Here is a 26,740-nt window from a genome sequence, read left to right as displayed (position 1 = left end):
TATATCTCTCTATATACTTATAGATATAGATAGATAGATATAGCATATATAGATATATAGCATATATCCATATCTATATGCATCTGTCTATATGCTGTGCACACATATACATGTGTGTTATTTCAAAGGCATAAGAAGAAAGTGTGTTTAGAAAAACTCTGTAGCATAGTTGGACTCATTAATGAAATAAGAAGAAAAAGAGAGTGGAGTGAAATCTCTTTGTGGCAGCAAAGCCTGTGTCTGCGCAGGCAGGTGGGGAAGCCCTGTCTCCCTCCTTTGTGGGCAATGACCTAAGACATTCCTGAATCCTGAGGAGCTCCCAGAGCTATGAGTGATGGGTGCTGCTCCTTGTGCCCGGATGTGGTCCTGGGCGAAATCCCAGCTCAGAGAATGCCTTTGAACAACTGGGCCAACTCCCAGCTTGGATCTGTGAACCGAGAATCAGAAAGGGAGGACCGATCTTTGCTCCCAGGTTCTACCGTCAAATGAAGGGTCCCTGAGGGTCTGCAAGTCTGAGAACCAGGAACCCAGACACCTCCTCATTTCCCTTCCTGGCTCTCTGGCCAAACAGCTTCCACCCTTTCTGATGCGGGATCGGTGAGCCGAGGAGACGAAAGAAAGATTTCTTAGACTCTCAAGATCTGGCAGTAGTGCTCTTTTATTTAGAGAATAGTGTGGAATAGCATGGGGACAGGACCCATGGGCAGGCAGAGCTTCTGCTGCTGCCACTTCTGCTGCCCCCGCTGGCATGGGGACAGAGCCCATGGGCAGGCAGAGCCGCTGCTGCTGCCCCCGCTGGCATGGGGACAGGATCCATGGGCAGGCAGAGCTGGTGCGTGGGGACAGGACCCACGGGCAGTCAGAGCTCCTGCTGCTGCCCTGAGTTGAGGGTTAGGGCTAATTTTATAAGGCATGGGTACGTGACTTATTTTTACTGGAAAAAAAAGAAAAGATGATGTAAAAAGTCATTAAATGATTTCAGTGCAGATGGGGTCTGGTTATTGTGCGGTCATATAACTTTAGATACGAATCTGGCCATATAGATCGGCATGCAGGTGAGGATGCCCCGGGCTTCTCTCCCTGGGGCAGTCCTAATTCATACCATAAAAAAAGTCCACTGGGTCGTATAGTTTGGCACGTAGGCCAGGTCACCTTGGGCTTCTCTAGCTGGGGCAGCCTTAATCCACATCACTTTCCAAAGGAGAAGTCGATGGCGCATGCATTCCCCAAGCAGCTCCCTGGCCCCAGGGCAGGGTTTGGCCCCACCCATGGCCAGGTTCTGCAGGGTGAAGGTGCAGCCAGCTGATGGGCAAGAGAAGAGCTCAGGAGACCAGGCCCTGTCTCTCAGCGTGAGCCTCTGCCCTGCCACTTACCAGCCAGATTTCCTCGAGTTAACCCTTCAGAGCCTGGCTGCCATCAGCTACAACAAGAGGATCAGAGCACCTTCTTTACACCTTCTTGCAAGGAACAATTTTCATTCTGAATTTGGAAGGGAAAGGACAGTTACAGGACTGTCTCGGCTGGGGTTCCAGGGAGTTGAGGATTCCCCGAGAAGAGGGGCTGGCCCCTAAGCTGGGCAGTCACCCAGGGTTCTGTGGAGACAGGAGGATGTCCTGGTGCTTGGGGCACGAAAACAAGCAGGATAAGATACCATGGTTGGGCCTTGCTGAGAAGGAACAGCCAGGCAGAAGAGAAAGCTGGGAGACTCAGCTGCATTTGACCCTGAGGAGTGGCAAGTTAGCATTTATTATAGGTTTTGTCAGGGATGCTGATGGTGGAGAGATGGGAGCAGACATGGATGGGGTGGATTTGAAGGGGCAGAGAGTGGGGGTAGGGGGACAATGAAGGGACCACAGTGAGGGTCTCCAGACGGTCATATTGAGGCCCTGATCCAAGGAAAAGGCAGTAAAGGCAGGTGAGAGGGTGGATTTTAGAAATACTTAGGAGGTAAAGCTGGCAGGACTTAGTGACCCATGGGGCATAGGCTTCCTTGGCAGCTCCTGTGGTCATTGCTCAGCCTGGTGTCATCTGTCTCTCTCTGCCTCCAGGGATGTGTTCCCACAAGGTTTGCCTGATGAGTACGCCTTTGTCACAACCTTCCGGTTCAGGAAAACATCTCGGAAAGAAGACTGGTACATCTGGCAGGTCATCGACCAGTACGGCATCCCGCAGGTCTGAGCAGCATGCTTTGTCTCAGTGGGCCCGCAGCTTTCTGTTTCCCTCTCATGGGGGTGGCATCACCCACATGGTTTCTCCAGGGGCCTCTGTCCTGGGCCTGGGAGCTGGAGCGTCTGGTGTACCCAGAGCTCCCACAGAGGAATGTCATACCACCAGAGAGGTGCCACTTTTCTCCCAGTGATGGCCAAGTGCCCAGCACTGTGGTGGGGCAGAAGACCTCGTTCCTGTCTCAGGGACACTCAGCCTGACCAGGGAGGTGGAGGACAGCTCTGCTGTCCTATGGCCTGTGCTCTGTAGCAGCATGAGTGGCGCAGCTTCATGATGTAATGGAAGAAACTGGCTCAGGTCAACTAGACCTGGGTTCAGATCTTGTGTGCACTCCTTGTTGGTGTGGCCCTGAGACATGTTAGCTTCCTGGGCCTTGCTGTTCTTAGCTGTAGAGTGGAAAACAGAACGCCTACTATGAATGGCTGGTGGAAGCATCTGGGGAAATCGGGTCTCCAAAGACGTAGAACAGTGCCTGATACACAATACAGTTTTGTCACAGGTAGTTCTCTTCTCATGAGATCCTTTGGTTTTACCCTGAATGAAGCTCCAGAGCCCCATCTTTGCCCACCTTGGGTATGCTTGACTCTCAGTTCCTACAAAGGCAGAACAACCCATCAGCAGCACATGGCTGAATGAGGAAAGACGTGTCTCCAAAGCAAAGCCATCAGCACGATTCGTTGGTGTGAGATGCAGGCGACACTACTTTTTGTGCCAAATCCCAGCCTCCTTGTTCTCAGACTTCATGGATCAACCGTCTCTTTGTTTGTCATTTACCCTGTTTTTTCTTGAAAAATGAACGATGTGAAGACATTACTCTCCTTCAGCTGGGGGATCCTGATTATATTTTCATTTGGGGTTGAAATAAAATGGAAACATGCCCAAGCATCGGACGGCAGCAGCCACACTCACGGCTGCTCCCTGGGAGAATGAGCCCTTCCAGAGCTGGAGGCTCGCCTTGCTGTGGTTAAAGCTGGATACTTACTTATCCACACTTCCCTGCACTTAGTAGGAGCTGGGGATTGTCCTGGGTGCTTCCTACGTCTTCTCTCAGAGAGTCCTCATCACACCCCTGTGAACAGGTTCTACTGTTATCATCTTGAGATGGAGGGGACTGAGCCACGGCGAGGTTAGGGCATTTTCCTATGTTCTCCTGGGTCATAAGAGGGAGAGGTGGGATTTGAACCCAGGCAGTCAAGCTCCAGGTCTGCCATTTATCTGTCATGCTCAGCTGGCTCCTGTCTCCATCAGTTAGTCCTGCTGAGTGATTTTTCTCAGGCCTGGTCAGATGGAGATGCATAAACATTTTGGGGCCTGACTGCTGAGTGGCTTGATTCCGTAAGTGTGGGAGGCTGCATGGAGGAGATGAGATTCTTCTCTGGAGGCTGTTTTTCTGGAGAGCAGGCAGCTCTTGGTGTCCCTCTTTCACCTACCTCTGCAGGCCCGCAGGTCTTGTGTCTCCGGTTTCTCAGGGTCTGGTGCAATGGGACTGGGCGCCTGCCATGACATTCTTGTGGGGCGAGCCCATACCACCCCCTCGTCTGGGTTCTCTTCCTTCATGGCATTTGCAGAGCTGTGCGTGCTCCCTGTCTGCCATGTCTGCCTGCTCCCCTCTTTCTGCCAGAATGAGCCGAGGATTGAAATCCTGCACAGCCATGTGGAGACTGGGCCTGTCTTGAAGGACTTCAGGCTCACTTTCAAAGAGATGCCTGGCCGTTCCATTTCATTGAGCAAGGCTTGGTGGACTGCTGTTCCCTGGAAGTGTGGATGACAGCCACCTCCATGCCTTGGGGAAATAGTGGCTAGACACAGGAAAGATGGCTAGAGGCCTGCCAGAAGATGACCTGTGAGCACAATGGTGTTAACAGCCTTCCCATGTCATCTTCCAGTCTCAGGTCTGTGGATCTGGATTTTCATATCCATGATCTCATTCAGTATTTACAACCACCTTTGAAAGCGGCATTTTCCTCATTTGTCGTTTGGGAAACCGAGGGGCTTTCACTCATTCCAGGTCTGATAAAGGGAAGGAAGGAGGCTGGTCCAGCTGGAGCAGAGTGTGGGGGCGAGTGAGAGATGAGGCATGGAAGGTGGTGGGAGGCCAGATTTCCTAGCTTCGTGGGCCCGTGTCGGGACTTCTCGGGAAGTGGGCAGGCCTAGAGACAGGGAGACGAATTAGGAGACTATTGTAGTGATCTAGGCAAGAGGTGACCTTGACTAAGACCAGGTAGTGATAGTAAACTGTGGAGAAATGATCAGATCCTGGAAGTATTTTGAAAACAGAACCAACAGGATTTGCTGACAGGGCTGAGCCATGACGTGCCTTCCCGAGGCTCACCAGCCTGTGTTGGTCAACACAGAACTTAGGCTGGCCGTGTGCCTTCCCTTGCTCTGTATCAGGCTGGAATTAACAGAAACCTTGAAGGGAAAGCCATATCCTCATCAAGGTGGTTTGGGGACACAGGGCTCAAACGTGTGAACCTATTTTCAAGAAATAGAAGACTATGTTTAATATGCAAGTATTAGATTATGCGTATTAGAGGTGTTAGATTATTAGTCAGCGTTCATAGTTTTCTGTTTTTTACTCTAACCATAACTACCAGCAGGCAGTGCAATTAAAAAGTCCATCTTAGGTCCCCCTTGGCTGTACGGAAGCCACGTGGGGCCCAGAAAGACCAACCAGAACACCTGGTGTGTGTTATAAACACCGTAGTGGATCCTGCACTGAAATGAGCACCCTCCTTTAACCACGGGGCTCTCATTCATTCATTCATTCATTCATTCATTTATTCAGTACCTTTTCATTGAGTGCCACTCTGTGCCACATGGTGTCAGAAGAGATGAAACAGAGAGACAAAGTGCCTGCTTGAAAGGATGAGGCAGTCGGGCAATAGACAGTGAACATGAGAAATGAACAGGATACTTTCATATACTGATGAAGTACTATGAACAAAAGGGAATAAATCAACATGCCTGGGGATGTGAGAGCAAATGACCGGGTTAGAATCCGGTTATATGTATCATCAGAGAAGGCTTCACTGAGGTGATGTCTTTGAACTTACTTGCTTAATTTATTATAGCTAATATTTAGAATAGTGCCTGGCATGTAACAAGTACTATATAAGTATTTTATATATATATTAATCCTCATAATGACTCTATGATGTAGGCGCTATTATTGGTTCTGTTTTACTAATGATAAAATAGTACAGAAAGGTTAAATAACTTGCCCAAGGTCACACAGCTTAAAAGGACTTATCATTTTGGGTGTAGGCAGGCAATAGACAGCCCAAATTTTTGAAGAGTGTTTTAGTAAAGTGGCTAGGGTAAAGGGAGCTGATGAGGTTAAGGGTCAGGGTTTTGGAAACCGAGGAAAGATATTGAGGTATCCAGGGATTAGCAATGGCAGGAAGCTACCACCCTGGGCTTGGATGGCCTGGGCGGGGGGAGAGTGGTGGTTCTGGAGTCCTGGAGGAGGCAGAGCTCCCAAAGAGCCATGGTACATGGAGGAGCACAGCCATCTGGCACTGCAGGGAGCAGGAAGAGGCAGGAAGAATCAAGACGCTGACCCCCTCTCCTCCTGCTCTTTGATCCCCACTCCCATGGGCTCCCCGTGGGCCAAACTACCTGGAAGCCGAAGGGCACAGGAGCCTGGGTGGAGAAATCCTTCAAGGTCACACCCTGGGAGCCTGGAGCCAGGCAGAGAAGGCTGGAGTGTGGATATCAGAGCAAGTGAAGACTAACCCCACAGAGATAAAACATGAATATATTTGTTCATTCATTCGCTCGATGAATACTTGCTTTCCATATGTTATGTCCTCCACCTTCAAGCACCAGTAGAGTATTCGTCTTGTCCATTGTTGCATTCCTGACACCCAGCGTGTTGCCTGCCTGTCACAGAGGATGTTCAAGGATATTGTGCAAGGGATGAAGAAATGAACACATGGATGAGAACGTATTCCTTAATTCCTTCTAAGAAAAACAAAAGTAAAACTTGCTTCCAGAGCTTTCCAGGCATTGTGCAAAGGGCCAGGGGTACTCCAGTGAATAAGACAGGCAAGGTCCCTGCCATTAAGGAACATTGTTCTCCTGGGGCTTCAATTTTATCCTCGAGATGAGAGACCAGTGTGGGTTAACGGATGGGTCTCAGACTGGTACCTGGCATCTGGCCAGAAGATGTGCTCTGTTTTTCCAGCTCAGGGTTTTAAAAGACCCTGAAACCAGTCAGGGTTTCTGGTCAGTCTCACAGCTCAGAGCCCTCTGTACCAGCTGTTTGCAGCTTCGCAAAAGCGCTCTGACCTGCACAGCCCATCCAGGGTGGGAGGAGATTGTGACCCCTGGATTAATGTGAGAGTTCAATCATTCCACTTAGCACAGGGCTTAGAACAATCTGCAGGGTGGATTTTGTTAACACCACTGTCCCGAGGAGGAAACCAAGGCTTAGAGAGGTGAAGTGGTTTGCCTAAGTTTGACCAGCTGGTAAGGGTCACAACTGGGATCTGACTCAGGTTTGTCAGGTCTGACTTCTAAATCCGCCCCCCACAATTTCCCTCTCCCCCCTTATCCCATGCAGCTAAAGGAGCCTCTGGTCCTCTCCTTGCCAGGTGTCCATTCGGTTGGACGGTGAGAACAAGGCAGTCGAGTACAACGCTGTGGGCGCCATGAAGGATGCTGTCAGAGTGGTTTTCCGCGGTCCCCTGGTCAACGACCTCTTTGACCGGGACTGGCACAAGATTGCCCTGAGCATCCAGGCCCAGAATGTCTCCCTCTATGTCGACTGTGCGCTGGTGCAGACGCTGCCCATCGAGGAGAGGGAGAACATCGACATCCAGGGGAAGACTGTGATCGGCAAGCGCCTCTATGACAGCGTGCCCATCGATGTGAGTACCAGCAGGGCCTCCTGCAGCCAAGGTCATGGGGCCACCAGGGTGGAGCCTCGGGAGCCAGGGGCCCCTGGTGTGTCCCACACCTGCCTATGTCATTTATCAAGTAATCACCTTGGACTATGTTAGAAGGTAGGACTCTGACTCAGGAAACTACCATTTTGGAGCCCAAACTCACCATCACTCACTCATTCATTCAATTACTCAGCCATTCAGCCAATCACTTATCATGTATATATTCAGCACCTCCTGTGCTCAGCACTGAGGACATGGTACATATATCTACATATAGAAATTTAGATAAATAGATAGATGAATAGGACAATAAAGTTTCCTGTAAATTTTAATAGAGACATTTTTCCCTTTCTTCTCTGATTGTAGAAAATTTGGAAAATAAGTGAAAATCATCCTCATTCCACCAACCAGGGATCAAAACTGGTAATAATAACTGGTAACAGCTATGCTTCTGTTATCATTCCATCAATGTTCTTTGCTTCTCTGTTCTTTCTCTTCCCTCCTTCTTTTCTCCTCTCTCTTTCTCCTTTCCTTTAATTTTTCTCTCTTTCTTTCCTCTGGAAATACATTCCTAAATCTATCCACACAGACACACAAACTGTAAGTGCTCTTGTCCGTGACACACACACACGAGTTGCTTGGTGCTCTGTGTGTTATCTTCAAGCCAAAATCAACCTCATCATCCACGACCTGGAACATCCCCCACTTCCCAAGAAATAACCAGAATCACAGCTCATGTTACTCTTTCTGAAACTGTTGCTTATAATATTTTTACTCATATGCATATCTATTGTCAAATATAGTGTATTTGAATGTGGGCTGGGTTTTTCTGAAATTTATGTAAATGATATACAGTATGGATAGCTACATCTTGCTTTTTTTTCCTCAAAATTATGTGTTTAAGCTTTTATTCCTTCTTTTAGCCGCTTCATAATACTTCATTTTATCATACATTTGTTTATTCCTTCTCCTGTTAGTGGATATTTGGATTATTTCTGATGTTTCACCATCATAATCAGCAAGCCTTGGGTCTTGAACATGGTTGTACGTCTCCAAGTACGCTTTCCTTGTGAGGAAAATGGGGTAATTCCTGCCATTTAGGCCTGAGACGTAGACCAGTTGAGAGAGTTTTTCTGAGGCCCCTTGAGTTCAATGATCAGATTGTAGGGTATACAATTTTTGACTTTCCCATATATTTTAAATTTCTCTACAAAGTGACAAAACATTTATATGCCTACCGGCAATGTATGAAACTCCCATTTTCTTACATCCTCACCAACGTATAGACTGATTTTATTTTTCTAATGTTTTTGGTTATTTGCCAATCTGATGGACATACGATGGTGTTTTATTGTGCTTTCCATCTGCATTTCCCTGAGTACCACTGAGCTCAGAATCCTTCCGTGTGTTTGTTGATCAACCACTTATTTCTACTTTGGTAAATGCCAGTCCATAGCATTTGCCTGTTTTTACAATTATGTTGTTTTTCTTTCTTAATGGTTTCTAGATAATCTTTATGTATTCTGTATACTTATTGCTTGTTTATTATATAAGTTGCAAATATTGTTTCCAAATATTGTATCAAGCGGAAACCCTAAACTAAAAAAAAATGAGTAAGGTTGAATACATCAAGATGCAAGAAATGGTGTTATGGAAAAAACACCATAAACAAGTTATTGGCTCTTTTATAACTTGCTTTGTTAGCTAAACAGTAAATTATAAACATTGGCTGTGTATACAGATTCCTTAAAGTGAAGGCCAGAGGAGTTGGTCAGCAGGACTAGGAAGGGAAGAGATTAGGAGAAGAAGGGAGAGCAAGACGAACACCCACTGAACCTGCGGCTCGAGTGTCAGCCCCGTCTCCAGCTGACTATGATGGCACCGCGAAAGTCACATGCTACGTGTTCTTGAGGCTTTCCTGGCTTGTTTGTTTAATCTCTGAAATGGAAACCCTGCCCTGTTTGCTTCCATATGTACTTACTGAGAGGATTAAATAAGATAATAGATGTGGAACCAAATTAAACAAAGAAAATCGTAAAATCAAAGTAAAGCTATAAGAAATAATTATTCAGACCGCTACTAATTTCAGCTAATTGTGTACGTATGGTGGCTGGCACTGTCCTAAAGTACCCCCCTGCCCCATTTCTGATCAAATCTCCTTCACAGCTTTATGAAGTAAATACAACTGACACCCTCAAATCACAGACAGTGAGAGAAGGACACTCCTTGAGAAGTGACTCTTCTAAGATGGCAGAGCCAACAAATGGCAGAGTTGGGGTCTCCACTCAAACAGCCCAGCTTCAATGCCCATTTGCAAACCACACCTTGACTTAACTAACAGGTGGCAGGGCTGAATGAAGACAGAGCCATGACAATTCATGGTACGAATAAGGATCATGATAATCCCCCTGAGAGTGTGCGTCGTGGTCATGAACATAACCCCTCTCGGTCCTCCCTACAAGCCAGTCTGGTGGGTGTCTGTCATCATGTTACAGATGGGGAGGTTCCATCTCAGAACCATTACATGGTTTGTTTAACCCCGCCCAGCCCCGGGCAGCCAGGCTGGGATTCTGGCCCCACAGGACTCAGCCCCTGAATGACCATCCCTGAAACAGACACCCTTTGAGCTATAACTCAGAGGGCATCTTGTCCAGCCTCTCATTTACATTCCAGATAAGGAAGCTGAGGCTCAGAGGGAGTAACCGATATGAACAAAGAGATATAGCAAGATTAGATTCTTCTAGCTCCTGTTCCGAAACATCAACAATGACTTTTCAACTATGTTTCCAATCAATAGACTGGGAGACTGTTTCAGTTAGAATTCTTCTTAAAACAAGAGGCAGTTTTAGCAGATAGCTCAGCATCCCTAAAGATGCATGTCCCAGACTTTGAGTTAAAGAAAACAGTTTTGAAATCCAAGCTCCACCATTGCCTTTCTGAAGCTCAATTTCCTCAGCTGTAAAGTAGGAAAAATTAGTGCCCCCTACATAGGGTTGTTATGAGATTAAATGTCATATTGTACACGAAGTTCTTAGACAACTGCACAGAGTATTACAAGTTTTCCATAAGTGCTAGTCATCATCATGAGCATCATCACCACCATCATCATCACATTCTCATGGTGATGTTGGGAGGGTTTGTAAGCAGGAAGAGGATTAGATTCTATACCCTCTAATGTATCCCTCTGTATTATATAGTTGAGCCTAAGCAGGGGATTGGGGATAAGACTTGGGTTCCCTTGCGGACACCATCTCTTACCATACACACTGCCCTGGTGTAGCAGTAGTGGTCAGTGGCCCACCTACATCCCCCCCCCCAGGCCATACACAGCACCGCCCATACAAGCAGCCATCCACATCCCCAGGAGTGACCCTCAGCCAAGGGCTGGTGGCTGTTAGAGTACCAGTACTCCAGCTCCTGCAACTCTCATCATCCTAAGTCACATCTTCTCCACTGGCTCCAGAGTTCCCCAGCAGGCTTAAACTGCAGCTGCCCACTGGGATGACATCCTTGACAATAACTCTTTGCTGACTAACTCACTTCCATACTCTGCTGCCAGTGCTTCCCAGATAAAATGAACAAAATAAACATACTAGTTTCATTTGAATAAATACCTCTGGGTCGGATAAACTAAACTAGCCATCTGGGCCAGTGACCTTGCTGCTCTGTGCCTGTTTTCTCATCTGGAGAGTGGAGATCCTTACTCACACCTGGCAGTGCTGTTGTGAGGACTGTGTGCGATAACTAATGTGTATACAGCACCTCATGGAGCCTGGTACATGGGGTGTTCTCAAGTGTGTTAGGGCAATACAGCACGATGATTAGGAGAGTGGACTCTGCAGCTAGCTGCCTAGATTCAAATCCTTGTTCTATCTCTGTGTATCCTTGGAAACTTTATTCAACGTGTCAAATCCTCAGGTTTTGTTGTTGTGGTTGTTTTGTAACTGGGACTGTATTGCAGCTCGTGTGTGTAAGTGTAGTTATGTTGGTGCTAAAATACTGAAATAGCTGCATGCTGATTGGTAAATGGCAGCTCCTCTAAGCCTGCTGGTACCCCATCTCCATCTCAGCTGCCCTGGCTCTTATCCTTTCCCAGGGTGCCCAGACTGCCTTATTCTCTAGCAGGTGAAGGGTAAGGGCCTGGTGCAGGAGGCCTCAGGGTCCCTTCTGATTGCAGGGCCTGTGCTTACTGGTTGTTAAAGATGCTTAATATCTCCTTGACTCTGACAGGGGATGAGGACAGCTCCCTGTACCCAGTGGTGGTACCCAGTAATATGGAGGCTGTGAGGATTGGATGGAATGATTCTCATCAAGTGTTCAGCACTGTGTTGGCCCATGAAGAATATTAGAGATGGCGTGCGCTTCGGAGACCATGCTGTGTAGGAGTGGGAGCGAGATGGATCCGAGGGTGCACATGCACACACAGGCATCGCTGGGTCTGCCTCCACTAGGTACCCTGGGGCTCCCCTGCAGAGCCCTGTGCCCTCCTGCTCACGCTCCTCCTCTTCCTGGTCCTACAGATGCAAAGCTCTGCCCTTCTCTCCTCTCCGTAGTTATTCTCAGTAGTTCTCTCAGTAGTTACTGAGTCAAGGCTCCCTCTGACCAGGGACAGGACTGGCCACAACCCCTTTTGTTCTTCTGGTTTGCTCAGCGGCCTGTGGAATGTGCGTTTGATGCCTCTGAGTCTTGGTCATTGTGTGGAAGCAATTTTCCCTTAATACTTTTTCCAAGAAGACACTGCAGCTCAGACAGGGAAGGGCCTGCCCCAGCGGTGTCTGAAATGGAGGACAGAGTGCAGGAGCTTCTCACTCTTACGGATGGAGGGTTTTCCCAGGAAGGTGACGTTCACCAGACAGGCACTTGTTTCCAGTGAACAAATCCACAGAGATCAGACCTCATCCTGAGCTGGGAGTGACTTCTGAGAGCCTGGCCAAGGGGAAGGAAGGGGCTGAATGGACAGGGGCAGCGGCCGGAGTGTCTGCTGTGTGGTCGGACAGGCTCATGGGCTGGGTGACCCTGGAAAAGATGGAGTTTGCAGTTTGAGACTCCTGTCTGTGAAATGTTATTGATAAGAGGAAATTTGTTATTAAAAGCATTAAGAGATATAGGATAAATAAAACATGTAAAATAGCCCATATGCAAAATAAGTACTTAATAAATAGTGGCAAATAGAATTATTATAATTTAGTTATATATATTTACATAATTATAGAATAATACTGTTGTTCATTATACTAATTATATGTGCTTCTACTTTGGTTCAGGTACTAAAAATATAACCTAATTCAGTTCTCATAATGCTTGTGAAATTCCTAGACTGTTCCTATTCTTTAAATAAAGAAGCTTTGGCTGGGTAAGGCTAAATTAATTCACTCAATAAATATGCATTTTACTTTATTCTTTATTGAGGTATAATCATATACGGTAAAATGCACAGAGCTTAAGTGTATACTTTGATGCATTCTATCAAATGTATACACCCACGTAAGTAGCCAAATATATAGATATACATACATATATATCTATATTTTCTAAGTTGCCTAAAATCATCCAGCTAGTCACGGGTGGAGACGGGCTGCCAATACACACTCGCTCCCCCAAAACCTGCAAGAGAACGCCTGGCCTTTCCAGTCCATACCAGCATGTCAGCAGGACACCTGCTGGTGCCTCTCGTTGTTCTGGGTGGTTTGTGTGATCAAGTAGCCACTGTCTGTCTGCCCTGGGAGAATGCCAGCTCCATGACAGTGGCTGATGTTCTGTCTTGTCTGTCACTTCATCTGCCTGACACACAGTAGGCTTTCAACAATGTGTTTTTGTTTTTTGAGGAAGATTATCCCTGAGCTAACATCTTCTGCCAATCCTCCTCTTTTTGCTGAGGAAGACTGGCTCTGAGCTAACATCCGTGCCCATCTTCCTCTACTTTATTTGTGGGATGCCTACCACAGCATGGCTTGCCGAGCAGTGCCATGTCCGCACCCGGGATCAGAACCGGTGAACCCTGGGCCACTGAAGCGGAATGTGCACACTTAACCATTGTGCCACCAGGCCAGCCCCCAACATTATGTTTAATGAATAGAAAATAATCTCTGACTTTAAGACATTTATAGTCTCAGAAAACAGATTCACACTGAGGTCATTTTGGTCTAATTGAATAAATTCCACGACAGAAATAAGCATCAGATATTACAAGACCCAGAGGAAAGGTATCTGATGAAGGAGTGAGCAGGGGTGGCTTCCTGGAGGAGGTGACTCCTGGGAGGAGCGTTGAAGGATGAGTAGGATTGTTTGTGCAGTGGAGCCTGCAGCCAGGTGGTAGATTGCGGCATTGTGCTCACAGCATCCTGAGGTGGCAGGAGCTTGAAGTAGATTGTGGGGTGAGGCAGGGCGGAAGGCAGGGGCCAGGCCTTTCCATGCACCCGCCTTGGGGTCGGCCTGTGGGAGAAGTCGGCTGCTCTCGGAAACGGTTGAGGCAGCGCAGGGAGAGGTCAGGGCTGTATTGGAGGACGTTCCCTGGGGCTGCAGAGAGCAGGGTGGATGGGAAGGAGAAGGAGGGTGAGGCCGGTTAGGGTATGACCAGAAAGGCCCGGGGTCTGGGCTGGGGCAGGGCCCGTGTGCTGGGGGAGGGGCTGGGTGCTGGCAAGCGAGTGGATGGGCACCTAGGCCAGTGGAGTCGGTGCCAGTCCCTGAACAGGGCACTGAGCAGGGAGAGGAGGAGACTCAGATCCCTGGGGGTGCGAAGAGGAGTTCCTGGCCTCTCAGGGGGAGTTTCTCTGGGACACTTGCCCTACAGAGGCTCCTCCCCCTATTCCTCTCCTGAGGCTCCTCCCCCCGTCCCTCTCCTGAGGCCCCGCCCCTGTCCCTCTCCTGAGGCCCCGCCCCTCGTCCTCTCCTGAGGCCCCTCCCATCCCTCTCCTGAGGCCCCGCCCCTCGTCCTCTCCTGAGGCCCCGCCCCTGTCCCTCTCCTGAGGCCCCTCCCCTCGTCCCTCTCCTGAGGCTCCTCCCCTCATCCCTCCCCTGAGGCCCCACCCCTGTCCCTCTCCTGAGGCCCCGCCCCTGTCCCTCTCCTGAGGCCCCGCCCCTGTCCCTCTCCTGAGGCCCCTCCCCCAGTCTCTCTGCTGAGGCCCTATCAGCCTTCCCTTCCCATTCCCTGCTCCTGTGTCCCAGGCCTCTGCCAACCGCCGGATTGTTGGGAATGGCGTTGGTCGCCAAGAAGCCGTAACCCCTCTCAGGAAGCAGGGGAGTCAATTTTGATGCCTCCAGCTCTCTGCGGCCATTTCGTGCCGTGGCCGGTCCTGGCGCCGGGACCAGCCCCCGCAGCCTCCCTCTGGGCAGCAAATGCAGAGGGCCGCCCTCCTCTGACCCTCTCGTGACCCTCAGGAGAGGGATGGGGGAGGAGCCTCTGTAGGGCAAGTGTCCCAGAGAAACTCCCCCTGAGAGGCCAGGAACTCCTCTTCGCACCCCCAGGGATCTGAGTCTCCTCCTCTCCCTGCTCAGTGCCTTGTTCAGGGACTGGCACCGACTCCACTGGCCTAGGTGCCCATCCACTCGCTTGCCAGCACCCAGCCCCTCCCCCAGCACACGGGCCCTGCCCCAGCCCAGACCCCGGGCCTTTCTGGTCATACCCTAACCGGCCTCACCCTCCTTCTCCTTCCCATCCACCCTGCTCTCTGCAGCCCCAGGGAACGTCCTCCAATACAGCCCTGACCTCTCCCTGCGCTGCCTCAACCGTTTCCGAGATGTTATGGGGCTGCCCGCGTTGCTGCTCTTGCTCCAGCCCCAAAACCACGATTCATTTTGAGGCAAAAGAGAATCACCAAGAGACAAGTGCACTTGTGCTCCGACTGGGAAGGCGGCTGCCGGCTGCTCTTGTCTTCCTTCCAGCCTGTTAGTTTTGTGCGGCGGGCCGACCGACCCCACGTGGAGTCTGAGCCCCAGCACTTGAATCAGCAGCACAGCCCTGCCTTGACCGGCCCCTCGCTGGGGCTCCGTGCCTTCGCCAGCACCGACTCAGCTAATCCGGCTACAGCCCAGAGCTGGGTCACCATGTCAGCCCCGTTGAGTGATGACGTTCAGGCACAGAGAGAACAGCTTGCTCAAAGTGGCAAAATTAGGAAGCAGAAGTGCAAGCTTCACAGCCTGCTTTTGAGCTTTGCTTCTACTGTGAGTCTGGAACTCTCCATCCTATTCTCCCTTGACTCTGAAATTCGATGATCACATCGGGCCCTTAATTGGGCCATTTTTACCCACCGTGTGGAGTCTCGGGGCTTGAGAGCATCCCTCTCTCTCCTTTCGCCACTGACATTAGCTGTGTCCAGTTTGTACCCAATCCTGGGGAATCCCAGAGCCTCTGACATTTGTCAACAAAATGATGCACCCACTTATTGTTTCAGGCTGGGTTTCTAGATTAAAAACAAATACTAGTGAAGTATATGGAGAGAGAATTAATAAATGTCTCACCCCTTGGTCAGTCTTCCAGAAGCATAGGCTAGGGTACTTGTGACCATGTAGCTCGGGGCCTTGAACACAGCAGGGAGACCCCAGCATGTCTGCAGCTTCACCTGTGATGGGTGCACGCTCATTTGCCTCACCTGGTGTACGCCACAGCCCTGCGAGCCCATGTCATCATCTTCACCTTACCGAAGAGGAAACCAAGGCTCAGGGAATTCGTGTGCCTTGACCAGCTGCCGTGAGGGAGGAGCAGGGCTGAAACTTAGATGTGGCCCGGCTAATCCCAGATTCCAAGCTCTCTGCACCCACCAGCTGCTTTCCGCACTGTAGCCAGAAAACGATCACCAAGCCGCAAATGAGTGGGACCTGGAGGGAAGCTGGGGCTGGGGCAAAGACCAGTGCAGTAGTTCAACCCAGAATTGCTGAGGGCGTAAGTGTGAGCAGAGGTCTCAGAATGGAGCTGGGGCCAGAGGGATGTCAGGAGGTGGACCCCTGGCTTGGTGGAGGGAGAGGGGGAGGAGGAAGGATTGGGGTGACCAGAGAATGGTGGGATTTCAGGCAGTTGGAAAGGGGGTCCTTCTGGCTCCCAAGCCCCCTCACCCTACCTGAGCACATCTCTGCCCAGGTCTCAGGTGGTCCATGGTCCATCTCTGACCTGGAGCCTCTGTCTGTTTCTTCTCCACTCCTGTCCCTGAAGCCTTGCCAGACGGGCCCAGCTGCTGGGTGTCTGTGCTTGCTAATGCAAAAAACAGGACCCTCTCTTTAAAACAGGTCTTGTTCAAAAGCACAATTTTGTGTTTTGTTATTTTCTTCCATCTGTGGGCTGGTGTCTTTACAGGAAATAAAACAGACGGACAACTGGAATTGCTATTGTTTCTGCTGAGCCAAGTCAATGGAGTGTGGGTTTCATCTACAGGGGCATGCTGTAAAGCCAGGAGGACCAGGACGCAGAGGAGCAGCTGACCACCTGCTGGTCAGGCTGCAGACGGACTCCTGAGTGCAGCACAGGCCAGAGAGGGGCACAGGGGAGGTACCAGGCCGAGGTGCTTAGCATCAGCATTCAATCAAATAAGCATTCCTCCTCCCGTTGATTCAGCTCAAGTGCCATTTGATTCCCATTTGTCCACGCATGGATTTATCCATTCAACCATCAATTCTGTGCCTCTGGGACACCCACTGTGTGTCAGGAACAGCTCTGGTGCTGGGGCTACAGTGAGAGACAAGAGATATGAGAGCCGGCCTTATAGAGTTTATGTTCTGCTTAGCAGGGGAAACAGATTGTAAAAAGCAAACTAAGAAACACGAACACAGGACCGGCCCTGGGGCTGCGTGGTTAAGTTCACGCACTCTGCTTCAGTGGCCTGGGGTCTCTCCAGTTCAGATCCTGGGCATGGACGTGGCACCACTCATCAAGCTGTGCTGAGGTGGTGTCCCATATCGCACAACCAGAAGGACCTACAACCAGAATATACAACTATGTACAGGGGGACTTTGTGGGGGAGGAGGAGGAGGAGAAGAAGAAGAGGAGGAGGAGAAGAAGAAAAGAAGATTGGCAACAGATGTTAGCTCAGGTGCCAATCTCTAAAAAAAAAGAAAACAGAAAGAAAAGAAATACGTCTAAAATGATGTTCAGGCATATCTCGGAGATGTTGCGGGTTTGCTTCCAGAACATGGCAGTAAAGCAAATATCGCAGTAAAGCGAGTCACACAAATTTTTTGATTTCCCAGTGCATATAAAAGTGACGCTTATACTATACTGTAGTCTATTAAGTGTGAAATAGCATTTTCCATAAAAAAACAATGTACCTGCCTTAATGAAAAAAATGGTTTATTGCTAAAAAATGCTAACTCTCATCTGGGCCTTCAGCGAGTCACAGAGTTGTAATGTTTTTGCTGGTGGGAGGCCTTACCTCGATGTTGATGGGGCTGACTGATCGGGGTGGTGGTTGCTGAAGGTTGGGGTGGCTGTGGCGATTTTTTAAAATAAGACAACAATGAAGTTTGCCACATTTATTGACTCTTCCTTTTACAAACAATTTCTCTGTAGCACACAATGTTATTTGAGAGCGTTTTACCCGCAGTGGAACTTCTTTCAAGACTGGAGTCAGTCCTCTCAAACCCTGCCATGCTTTATCAACTAAGTTTATGCAATAGTCTAAATCCTTTGTTGTCACTCTGACGATATTCACAGCAGCTTCACCAGGAGGAGATTCCCTCTCAAGAAACCACTTTCTTTGCTCATCCATGAGAAGGAACTCCTTATCCGTTCAAGTTTGATCATGAGATTGCGGAAATTCAGTCACATCTTCAGGCTTCGCTTCTAATTCTAGTTCTCTTGCTGTTTCCACCACATTTGCAGTTATTTCCTCCACTGAAGTCTTGAACCCCTCAAAGTCGTCCCTGAGAGTTAGAGTCAACTTCTTCCAAGCTCCTGTTAATATTGGTATTTTGACTGCTTCCTATGAATCAAGAATGTTCTTAATGGCATCTGGAATGGTGACTCCTTTCCAGAAGGTTTTCAATTTACTTTGTTCAGATCCATCAGAGGAATCACTATCTATGGCAGCTATAGCCTTACAAAATGCATTCTTAAATAATAAGACTTGAAAATTGAAATTACTCCTCGATGCATGGGCTGCACAATGGATGTTGTGTTAGCAGGCGTGAAAACAACATTAATCTCGTTGTCCATCTCCATCAGAGCTCTTGGGTGACCAGGAGCATTGGTAATGAGCAGTAAGATTTTGAAAGGAATCTCTTTTTCTGAGCACTAATTCTCAGTAGTGGGCTTAAAATATTCAGTAAACCACGTTGTAAACAGATATGCTGTCATCCAGGCTTTGTTATTCCATTTATAGAGCACGGGCAGAGTAGATTTACCATAATTCTTAAGGGCCCTCGGATTTGCAAAATGGTAAGTGAGCATTGGCTTCAATTTAAAGTCACAGGCTTTATTAACCCCTAATAAGAGAGTCAGCCTGTCCTTTGAAGCGTTGAAGCTAGACATTGACTTCTCTCTAGCTAGGAAGATCCTAGACGGCATCTTCGTCCAATATAAGGCTGTTACAACTACACTGAAACACTTCTGTTTACTGTAGCCGCCTTCATTAATGATCTTAGCTAGATCTTCTGGTTACTTCCTGCAGCTTCTCCATCAGCACTTGCTGCCTCACCTGGCACTTTTATGTTATGGAGATGGCTTCTCTCCTTAAACCTCAGGAATCAACCTCTGCTAGCTTTAGACTTTTTTTTTTTAATTAAGATTAAGATAGTTTACAACCTTGTGAAATTTCAGTTGTACGTTATTGTTAGTCATGTTGTAGGTGCACCACTTCACCCTTTATGCCCTCCCCCCAGCCCCCTTTTCCCTGGTAACCACCAATCGGTTCTCTTTGTCTATATGTTTAACTTCCACCTATGAGTGGAGTCATACAGAGTTCGTCTTTCTCTATCTGACTTATTTCACTTAACATAATACCCTCAGGGTCCACCCATGTTGTTATGAATGTGACAATTTTATCCTTTTTCATGGCCAAGTAGTATTCCATTGTATATATATACCATATCTTCTTTATCCAATCATCAGTTGATAGGCACTTAGGTTGCTTGGCTATTGTAAATAATGCTGCGATGAACATAGGGGTGCATGGAACTTTTGGAATTGCTGATTTCAAGTTCTTTGGATAGATACCCGGTAGTGGGATGGCTGGGTCATATGGTATTTCTATTTTTAATTTTTTGAGAAATCTCCATACTGTTTTCCATAGTGGCTGCACCAGTTTGCATTCCCACCAACAGTGTATGAGGGTTACTTTTTCTCCACAACACCTCCAACATTTGTCACTTTTTGTTTTGGATATTTTTGCCATTCTAATGGTTGTAAGGTGATATCTAAGTGTAGTTTTGATTTGCATTTCACTGGTGATTAGTGATGATGAGCATCTTTTCATGTGTCTATTGGCCATCCGTATATCTTCTTTGGAGAAATGTCTGTTCATGTCCCCTGCCCATTTTTTGATCAGGTTGTTTGATTTTTTTGTTGTTGAGCTGTGCGAGTTCTTTATATATTATGGAGATTAACCCTGTGTCGGATAAATAACTTGTAAATATTTTTTCCCAATTAGTGGGCTGTTTTTTTGTTTCAATCCTGTTTTCCCTTGCCTTGAAGAAGCTCTTTAGTCTGATGAAGTCCCATTTGTTTATTCTTTCTATTGTTTCCCTCATCTGAGGGGTTAGGGTGTCCAAAAAGATTATTTTGAAACTGATGTCAAAGAGTGTACTTAGGCAGTGCATTATTCACAATAGCCAAGTCGTGGAACCAACCTAAGTGCCCAGCAACTGATGATTGGATAAAGAAGATATGGTATATATATACAATGGAATAATACTCAGCCATAAAAAAGGACAAAATCATCCCATTCACAACAACATGGATGGACCTTGAGGGTATTATGTTGAGTGGAATAAGCCAGACAGAGAAAGACCAACTCTATATGACTCCACTCATAGGTGGAAGTTAACATATAGACAAAGAGAACTGATTGGTGGTTACCAGGGGAAAGGTGGGGTTGGGGGAGGGTACTAAAGGTGAAGTAGTGCACCTACAACATGATTAATAATAATGTACAACTGTAATTTCACAAGGTTGTTAACTATCATGATATTAATTAAAAAAAAAAAAAAGAGTGTACTGCCTATATTCTCTTCTAGAAGACTTATTGTTTCAGGCCTAATCTTTAGGTCTTTGATCCATTTTGAGTTTATTTTTGTGAATGGTGAAAAAGAATGGTCAATTTTCATTCTTTTACATGTGGCTGTCCAGTTTTCCCAGCACCATTTGTTGAAGAGACTTTCTCTTCTCCATTGTAGGCCCTCAGCTCATTCGTCGAAGATTAGCTGTCCATAGATGTGTGGTTTTATTTCTGGGCTTTCAATTCTGTTCCATTGATCTGTACACCTGTTTTTGTACCAGTACCATGCTGTTTTGATCACTGTAGCTTTGTAGTATGCTTTGAAGTCAGGGATTGTGATGCCCCCGGCTTTGTTCTTTCTCAGGATTGCTTTAGCAATTCGGGGTCTTTTGTTTCCCCTATGAATTTTAGGATTCTTTGTTCAATTTCTGTAAAGAATGTCATTGGGATTCTGATTGGGATAGTGTTGAATCTGTAGATTGCTTTAGGTAGTATGGACATTTTAACTATGTTTATTCTTCCAATCCATGTGCATGGAATGTCTTTCCATAGCTTCAGACTTTTCTTCTGCAGCTTCCTCCCCTCTCTCAGCCTTCATAGAATTGAGGAGAGTTAGGGCCTTCTCTGGGTTAGGCTTTGGCCTAAGGGAATGTCATGGCTGGTTTGATCTTCTGTCCAGACCACTGCAACTTTCTCCATATCAGCAATAAGTCTGTTTTGCCTTCTTATCATTTGTGTGTTCCCTGGAGTAGCACTTTTAATTTCCTTCAAGAACTTTCCTTTGCATTCACAGCTTGACTACCTATTTGGCACAAGCGGCCTTGCTTTGGGTCTGTCTCAGCTTTCAACGTGCCTTCCTCACTCAGCTTAATCATTTCTAGCTTTTGGTTTCAAGTGAGAGATCTGTACCTCCTCCTTTCACTTGAACACTTAGAAGTCATTGCAGGGTTATTAATTGGCTTAATTTCAGTATTGTTGTGTCTCAAGGAATGAGGAGGCCCAAGGAGAGGGAGAGAGATGGGGAAACAGCTAGTCAGTGGAGAAGTCGAAACAACGTTCAACATTTATTAAGTAAATTCACCATCTTATATGGCGGTTCGTGGTGCCCAAAATAATTACAATAGTAACATCAAAGACCACTGATCACAGACTACCATAACAAATATAATAATAATGAAAAAATGTGAAATATTGCGAGAATTACTAAAATGTGACAGAGACACGAAGTGAGCAAATGCTGTTGGAAAAATGGCAACCAATAGACGTGCTCAGTGCAGGGTTGCCAGAAACCTTCAATTTGTTAAAAAAACACAGTCTCTGCAAAGCACAATGAAGAGAGGTATGCCCGTATGTGGTGAGTGCTGCTATGAAGGTGCACAGGATGAGGTGTCACAGCAACAAGTGACAAGGAGGGCCTAGGCTTGGGTGGGTGGTTACAGAGGTGAAAGGTGAGAGGAGCAACCTTGCAGACAGCAGGAAGGAGGAGACTGGGAACCGAGAAGACAAAGCATGTGGGCAGGCAGAGATCAGTGTCTGAGGGGCACGGGTCAGTATGGGGAACCCACAGGGAAGATGACACACGAATATAGAATTATTGCACAGTCTGCTATGTTCAATGTTAGCTGTATGTGTAAGGTGGCAACGCGGTAGAGAAGAGGGCCCGACGAACTCATCCTGACAGTTATCTGTTGCTGTATAGCAGATTGCCCCTCCTCCAAAACAAGAAAAACGGATGAAAACAACCATAATTGTCTCATAGTATCTGTGGTTCGGGACCCTGGGAGTGGATAAGCTGGGCGGTTCTTGCTCAGATGTCTCATGAGGTTGCCGTCAAGCTGGTGGCTATTGCTGGGGTCATCTCAGAGCTCACGTGGGACTGCAAGCTCACTCAGGTGGCTGTTGGCAGCCTCCTGTGGGCTGTTGAACTGAGGGCCACAGTTCTTGCTGGTGGATTGCTGGAAGTGGCCCTGGTGCCTCTCCACATGAGTTTCTCCATAAGACAGCTCACAACATGGCAGCTGGTGACCCCGAGAGTGAGTGATGAGACAGAGAGAGAGGGAGAGAGAGCTCACACTCAGGGCAGAAGCCAGTCTTTTTATCACCTAATCTCGAAAGTGACCTGCTGTCACTTTTGCAATGTTCTAGTCATTAGAAGCAAGTGACTAAGTCCCTCCTAACTCAAGGGGAGAGGAATGAAGCTCCATGTCTTAGAGGTGACTAACAATTTGCTAGTTTGTCAGGGGCTTTTCTAGAAGAGGGACCACATACAAAGACATGGGCATGGGAAACCGTGAGCTCAGATGTCATGGAGTGCACATGTGGAATGAAGAGAAATGGACCTGGCAGTGGGCAGAGCTGTGTCTTGGAGGGCTTGACCGTCCTACAAGAAGGCCTGGGCTTTGTCTGTAGACTGTACATGTGTGTATGCCTTTGTGTATGTGCATGTGTGTGTATTTGACACCATGGTCTCTTTAAGTTATATTAAGATTCTGTGGTATTAGAGGTGATAGGAGCAAACTTTTATTTTAAAAAGTTTATTTAAACAACCATGTGGAGATGCCTGGAGAGGTTGAAAATAGGGATTCGCTGAATTTTCAGACACTGTTGCAACAGCATCATGGAAGGAGCTTTAAATAAATGCAGTGACAGTGAAAGGGGCGAGGAGGACGGATGTGATGGAGGGCAGGACATGGTACATTCAGAGTAGAATAAAGCAGCGACTTCAGTTTGTGCCAACGAACCTCCTTGCACTTGGGGCTCTCACTTTAGAAGGGGAGCGTGTGAGCAGATGACACAGGCTCCCTCTGAAGTTCAGCTCAGGGAAGAAAGTCACCTGGGATCAGACCAGGAAGGACCCCGAGGAGGAGGTAGGACCTGATGCCAGAGCAGAGCCTGTCTGAAACCAAGGAGGCTTCTGGATTCCAAAGTCCCCAAACTCATCTTGTGTCCTTGTTTTTCTTTCCAGTTTGATCTACAGCGGATCGTGATTTACTGTGACTCCCGACACTCAGAATTGGAGACTTGTTGTGACATCCCCTCGGGCCCGGTGAGCAAAGACTCTTGCATGGAGACAATGGGAAGAAATGGGAACTTGGCCTTTGGAAGGGAAGGGGGTGTCCAGGGCCTAGAAATGGTCAGTCGGGGGTCAGGGGGACACCTGCCATCAGAATGTGACCTGAGAGGGAGCCAGGTGATCATCACCAGGGTTTCATTTCCTGGGCAACCAGGGTATGGGTTGGGGGAACAGGGACATGTAGCTCCTCCTAAGGGGCTGCTGCAGTCCCAGCCTGATTAACAGACATTTGGTCTTGTCTGAAATGTCTATAAGACATTTGGTCCATAAGACATTTTGTCCATGTCCACAAGGCCCTTGATATTTGGTCCTGTTGAAAATGTCCATGAGCATATTTGGTCCATGCCAAATGGTTTTGGACAGGACCAAATATCCAGAATCCATTTTGGCATGAACCCAATGTCTCCATGGATGCTTTACACAGACTAAAGATGACCTAATATCAAGGACTTTTTGGTGTGGACCAGTATAGACATTTTGGACAGGACCAAATTTCAAGAACCTTTTGGCGTGGACCAAGTATCTTATGGATGTTTTGGACAGGACCAGATGTCCTGCAAAACCTAACCTCAGTCAGCACCACCTGAGGCCACAGGCCAAGCAATAAGGCCCAACTCTGGGGAGGGAGAGGCAGAGACTGGCAGCGTGTCCCTAGGAAGGGCTGACCAGTGCTCAGAGGACAGGAAGGCCACAGTGCTCTGGGCTTGTCAACCAAACAGGAGAAGGCAGCTTGTGGTCAGACCTTGGAAGGGCAAGACCCACCAGAGTTGGCCCCCAACTCTCCATGCAGGATCGGCCTCTCCCTGGAATCTCTCCACCGCTACCCCTTTTCAAGTCTCTGCCTCTCCAACCTCTTTCCCGAATCCTAATTCCAAGTCTGCTTGGAAGCTGGGAATAGTCATACAGCCTGCTTCCCAGGGTGAGGGAGGAAGTCCATGTACAATGCTTGGTAGGGCCAGTCCCCAGGACACAGTGAGTGCTTGGTCAGTGTGCCCTATCTCAGGACGATTACGGTGCACAGGCTCACAGTGGTGGTCGCTACCATAGACAGCTGGGAATTTGGAGTCAGATGGGCCTGACTGTTGAGAGAGAGGGTGAGGGGAGAAAGGAAAGGGATGAGGACAGATAAGAGTGTGAGAGAATAAAGGGAAGGGAGGGAGGGCAGTGGTGAGGTGGGGAAATAAGTCACTACTGAGCCCCTGCTGGGTGCGAGACACTGAGTGGGGTGCTTTAACATGTCCCAGTAAATAGCCCTCACTGCAGTATGGTGGAAACGCCCTTGTCCCCATTCTGCAGAGATTGACACTGAGGCTCAGAGGGGTCACGCAGCTCCTGCAGGTTGCTGAGAGGCCAGTGAAATGGCTGAGACTAGGTTGGCCCAGGCTGGTCTGACTCCAAGGCCTCACAGCGCCAGGACATGCGGGCAGATATGACTTGCCATCTGTGCTCACCTTCAAGCATCCTCAGGGTTCCTGGCTTCCCTTTGCCTACATAGTTCTAAGGAAGGTCCAGACTGCGCCCCCTGCTGGGCAGCAGTGCTGGACAAGAAGCAGGTTCCGACTCTTAGAACTTTCTTTCCAGTGCCAGGTGACAGTGCTGAGAGAGCCTTCACCCCCGCCGCTACAACCTCCCACCGCCGGCAGTGAGCAGATCGGGTATTTGAAGACAATCAACTGCTCCTGCCCAGCTGGAGAAAAGGTAGCCCTGCAATCCACCCTCAGCCTCTAGCCCGGAGCCCCAGAGTTGATGTGGGCAGGGTGGTCACTAGGATGGGCAGCGGAGGTGGGAATTTCCCATCATGCACATGGTCTGGATGGTCCAGGCTCTGGATGATTCTCAGGTCAGGGAACTTGGGACTCTTGTTTCTTGATTTGTGTGCACACTGGAGGGGAGCTCCTCAGACCAAACTCTAATGAACGTTTCCCTGAAGTTACTAATGTATTCCTGAGGTTTTCCTGCCTCCTACTTTTATCCTCTCCACTCATGTGCAGCTAAATCAAAGCAGACGTGGTTTGAGAATGAGACTCAGAATGAGCAATGGCTGAGGGCTTACGTGTGCATCCTCATCCCTTTCTTCTCAATGTTTCTTTCATTAGCCATACTCTATAACCTACTTACATATGTGAGTAGAGTTCTGTGCATCTTGTTTCTAATTTTAAAAACAAGTGTGTTTCTATGAACAGTACCACCACCATCCACTAGCCTATATTAAATGTCCCATTGAGGGCCTGAGGCCTTCATCTGTTCTGTTTTTCTGCAGACCAGTGGCCCTTTTGATAAGAAAAAGATGTCTTCCACTGTTTGAGCAGAAATAAACAAACAAGTACACACGGATGACAAAAAGTAGAACTGTGCTGGAGAAGGTCTCCAAGAAGTTCTGCTGGACCCGTAGCCCCCAGGCCTGGATCTCCAGCCTGCGGTCTATCCATCGTTGTGTCTGCACCTCCCAGGGTGGGGCCAGCCCACAGGAGGTGCTCAGTGACTTTCTGAGGGACTAGGGAGACGCAAAGATAGGAAATGATGGTTCAAGTTCATTGAAGTGGACATATCTCAAATTTCCAGTTTTCTTTCAGTAAGCCTGTCCTGGCAGACTCCCCTCCTTCCCTTCTTTCCTCTCCTCTGTCTTTCACTCCCTTTTTTTTCCCTCCTTCTTTCTTCTTTGGGTGTAGCCAGACCCTGGGGCGACAGGGGTCGCCAAGGAGCTCTCAATCAACATGAGTTGTCAACCCATGGCCCAACTTGCTGGAAGGCCAAGTGGAGATGGCTCAGTCGCGCTGCGAGCTGAGGTCTTTTCTGGGCAGAAGGTGAAGTGAAGGTACCTCAGCTTGGTGCCGGCCGGCAGGGTTAGGAACAGGGCAAGTTGGGAGCGGACCAGGGGGGTGCACACACAGTGCTGGGCAGGCTCCTCCTCTGCCCCCTGGCAGGCTCAGGGTGGCAACAGACAACCTGTTGATCCAGTTCTCGCCTGTCAATGAAATAACAAAAGCAGCTGTCTGTCTAAACCCAAATCCTTCGGAATCCTTTTCCATTAAGAACCCAGAATGAGAAGGGTAACAGCTTTTTAAAGGTTTGGACCACCAGCCACTGTGCACACAGACAGACTGTGCCAGGAAGGGTGGCCAGCACTAGCTCTGTCCAGTCCACAGCTTTTCCTAGAGCCAGGCCCATGTCCTGGATGCATCTCACTGAGGTTTCTGGGGTCCCTGGCATGGACCCCCGTGGGAAGTCTGGGTGAAGCAGGCCTCCATCCTCCTTTTCCCCCATCTGCCCACTCCCCAGCTCTAAACATCCCCGGGCTCCCCACTCACCTCCTTGTTTGGGCTTATGGATCCCCTCCCCAAGTCCTCCCACTTTGTGTGGCCTCTGGGGGGTCCCCAGTTGCCTTTCTGGCCTCATCTCACTCCACTTTC

General features: G+C 48.3%; 1 protein-coding gene across 2 annotated transcripts in view; it reads left to right on the top strand.

Moving 5' to 3' along the window:
• COL22A1 (collagen type XXII alpha 1 chain) overlaps positions 1-26,740 on the top strand; it is a 293,821-nt gene that overhangs the window by 67,791 nt on the left and 199,290 nt on the right. Inside the window, exons 6-10 of one of the 2 annotated variants that reach the window (XM_014728097.3) lie at positions 2,049-2,172; positions 6,825-7,100; positions 7,485-7,541; positions 23,223-23,303; positions 24,912-25,028. In XM_014728097.3, the coding sequence (XP_014583583.1) occupies positions 2,049-2,172; positions 6,825-7,100; positions 7,485-7,541; positions 23,223-23,303; positions 24,912-25,028 (655 nt within the window). The remainder of the gene's footprint in view (positions 1-2,048; positions 2,173-6,824; positions 7,101-7,484; positions 7,542-23,222; positions 23,304-24,911; positions 25,029-26,740) is intronic. The other variant, XM_005613300.4, reaches the window with a different exon arrangement.

Source organism: Equus caballus, chromosome 9 (assembly GCF_041296265.1).
Source record: "Equus caballus isolate H_3958 breed thoroughbred chromosome 9, TB-T2T, whole genome shotgun sequence".
In the NCBI taxonomy this organism is placed as follows: domain Eukaryota; kingdom Metazoa; phylum Chordata; class Mammalia; order Perissodactyla; family Equidae; genus Equus; species Equus caballus.
The sequence above is the reverse complement of the archived record's forward strand: the minus strand, read 5'-3'. Positions and strand labels throughout refer to the sequence as shown.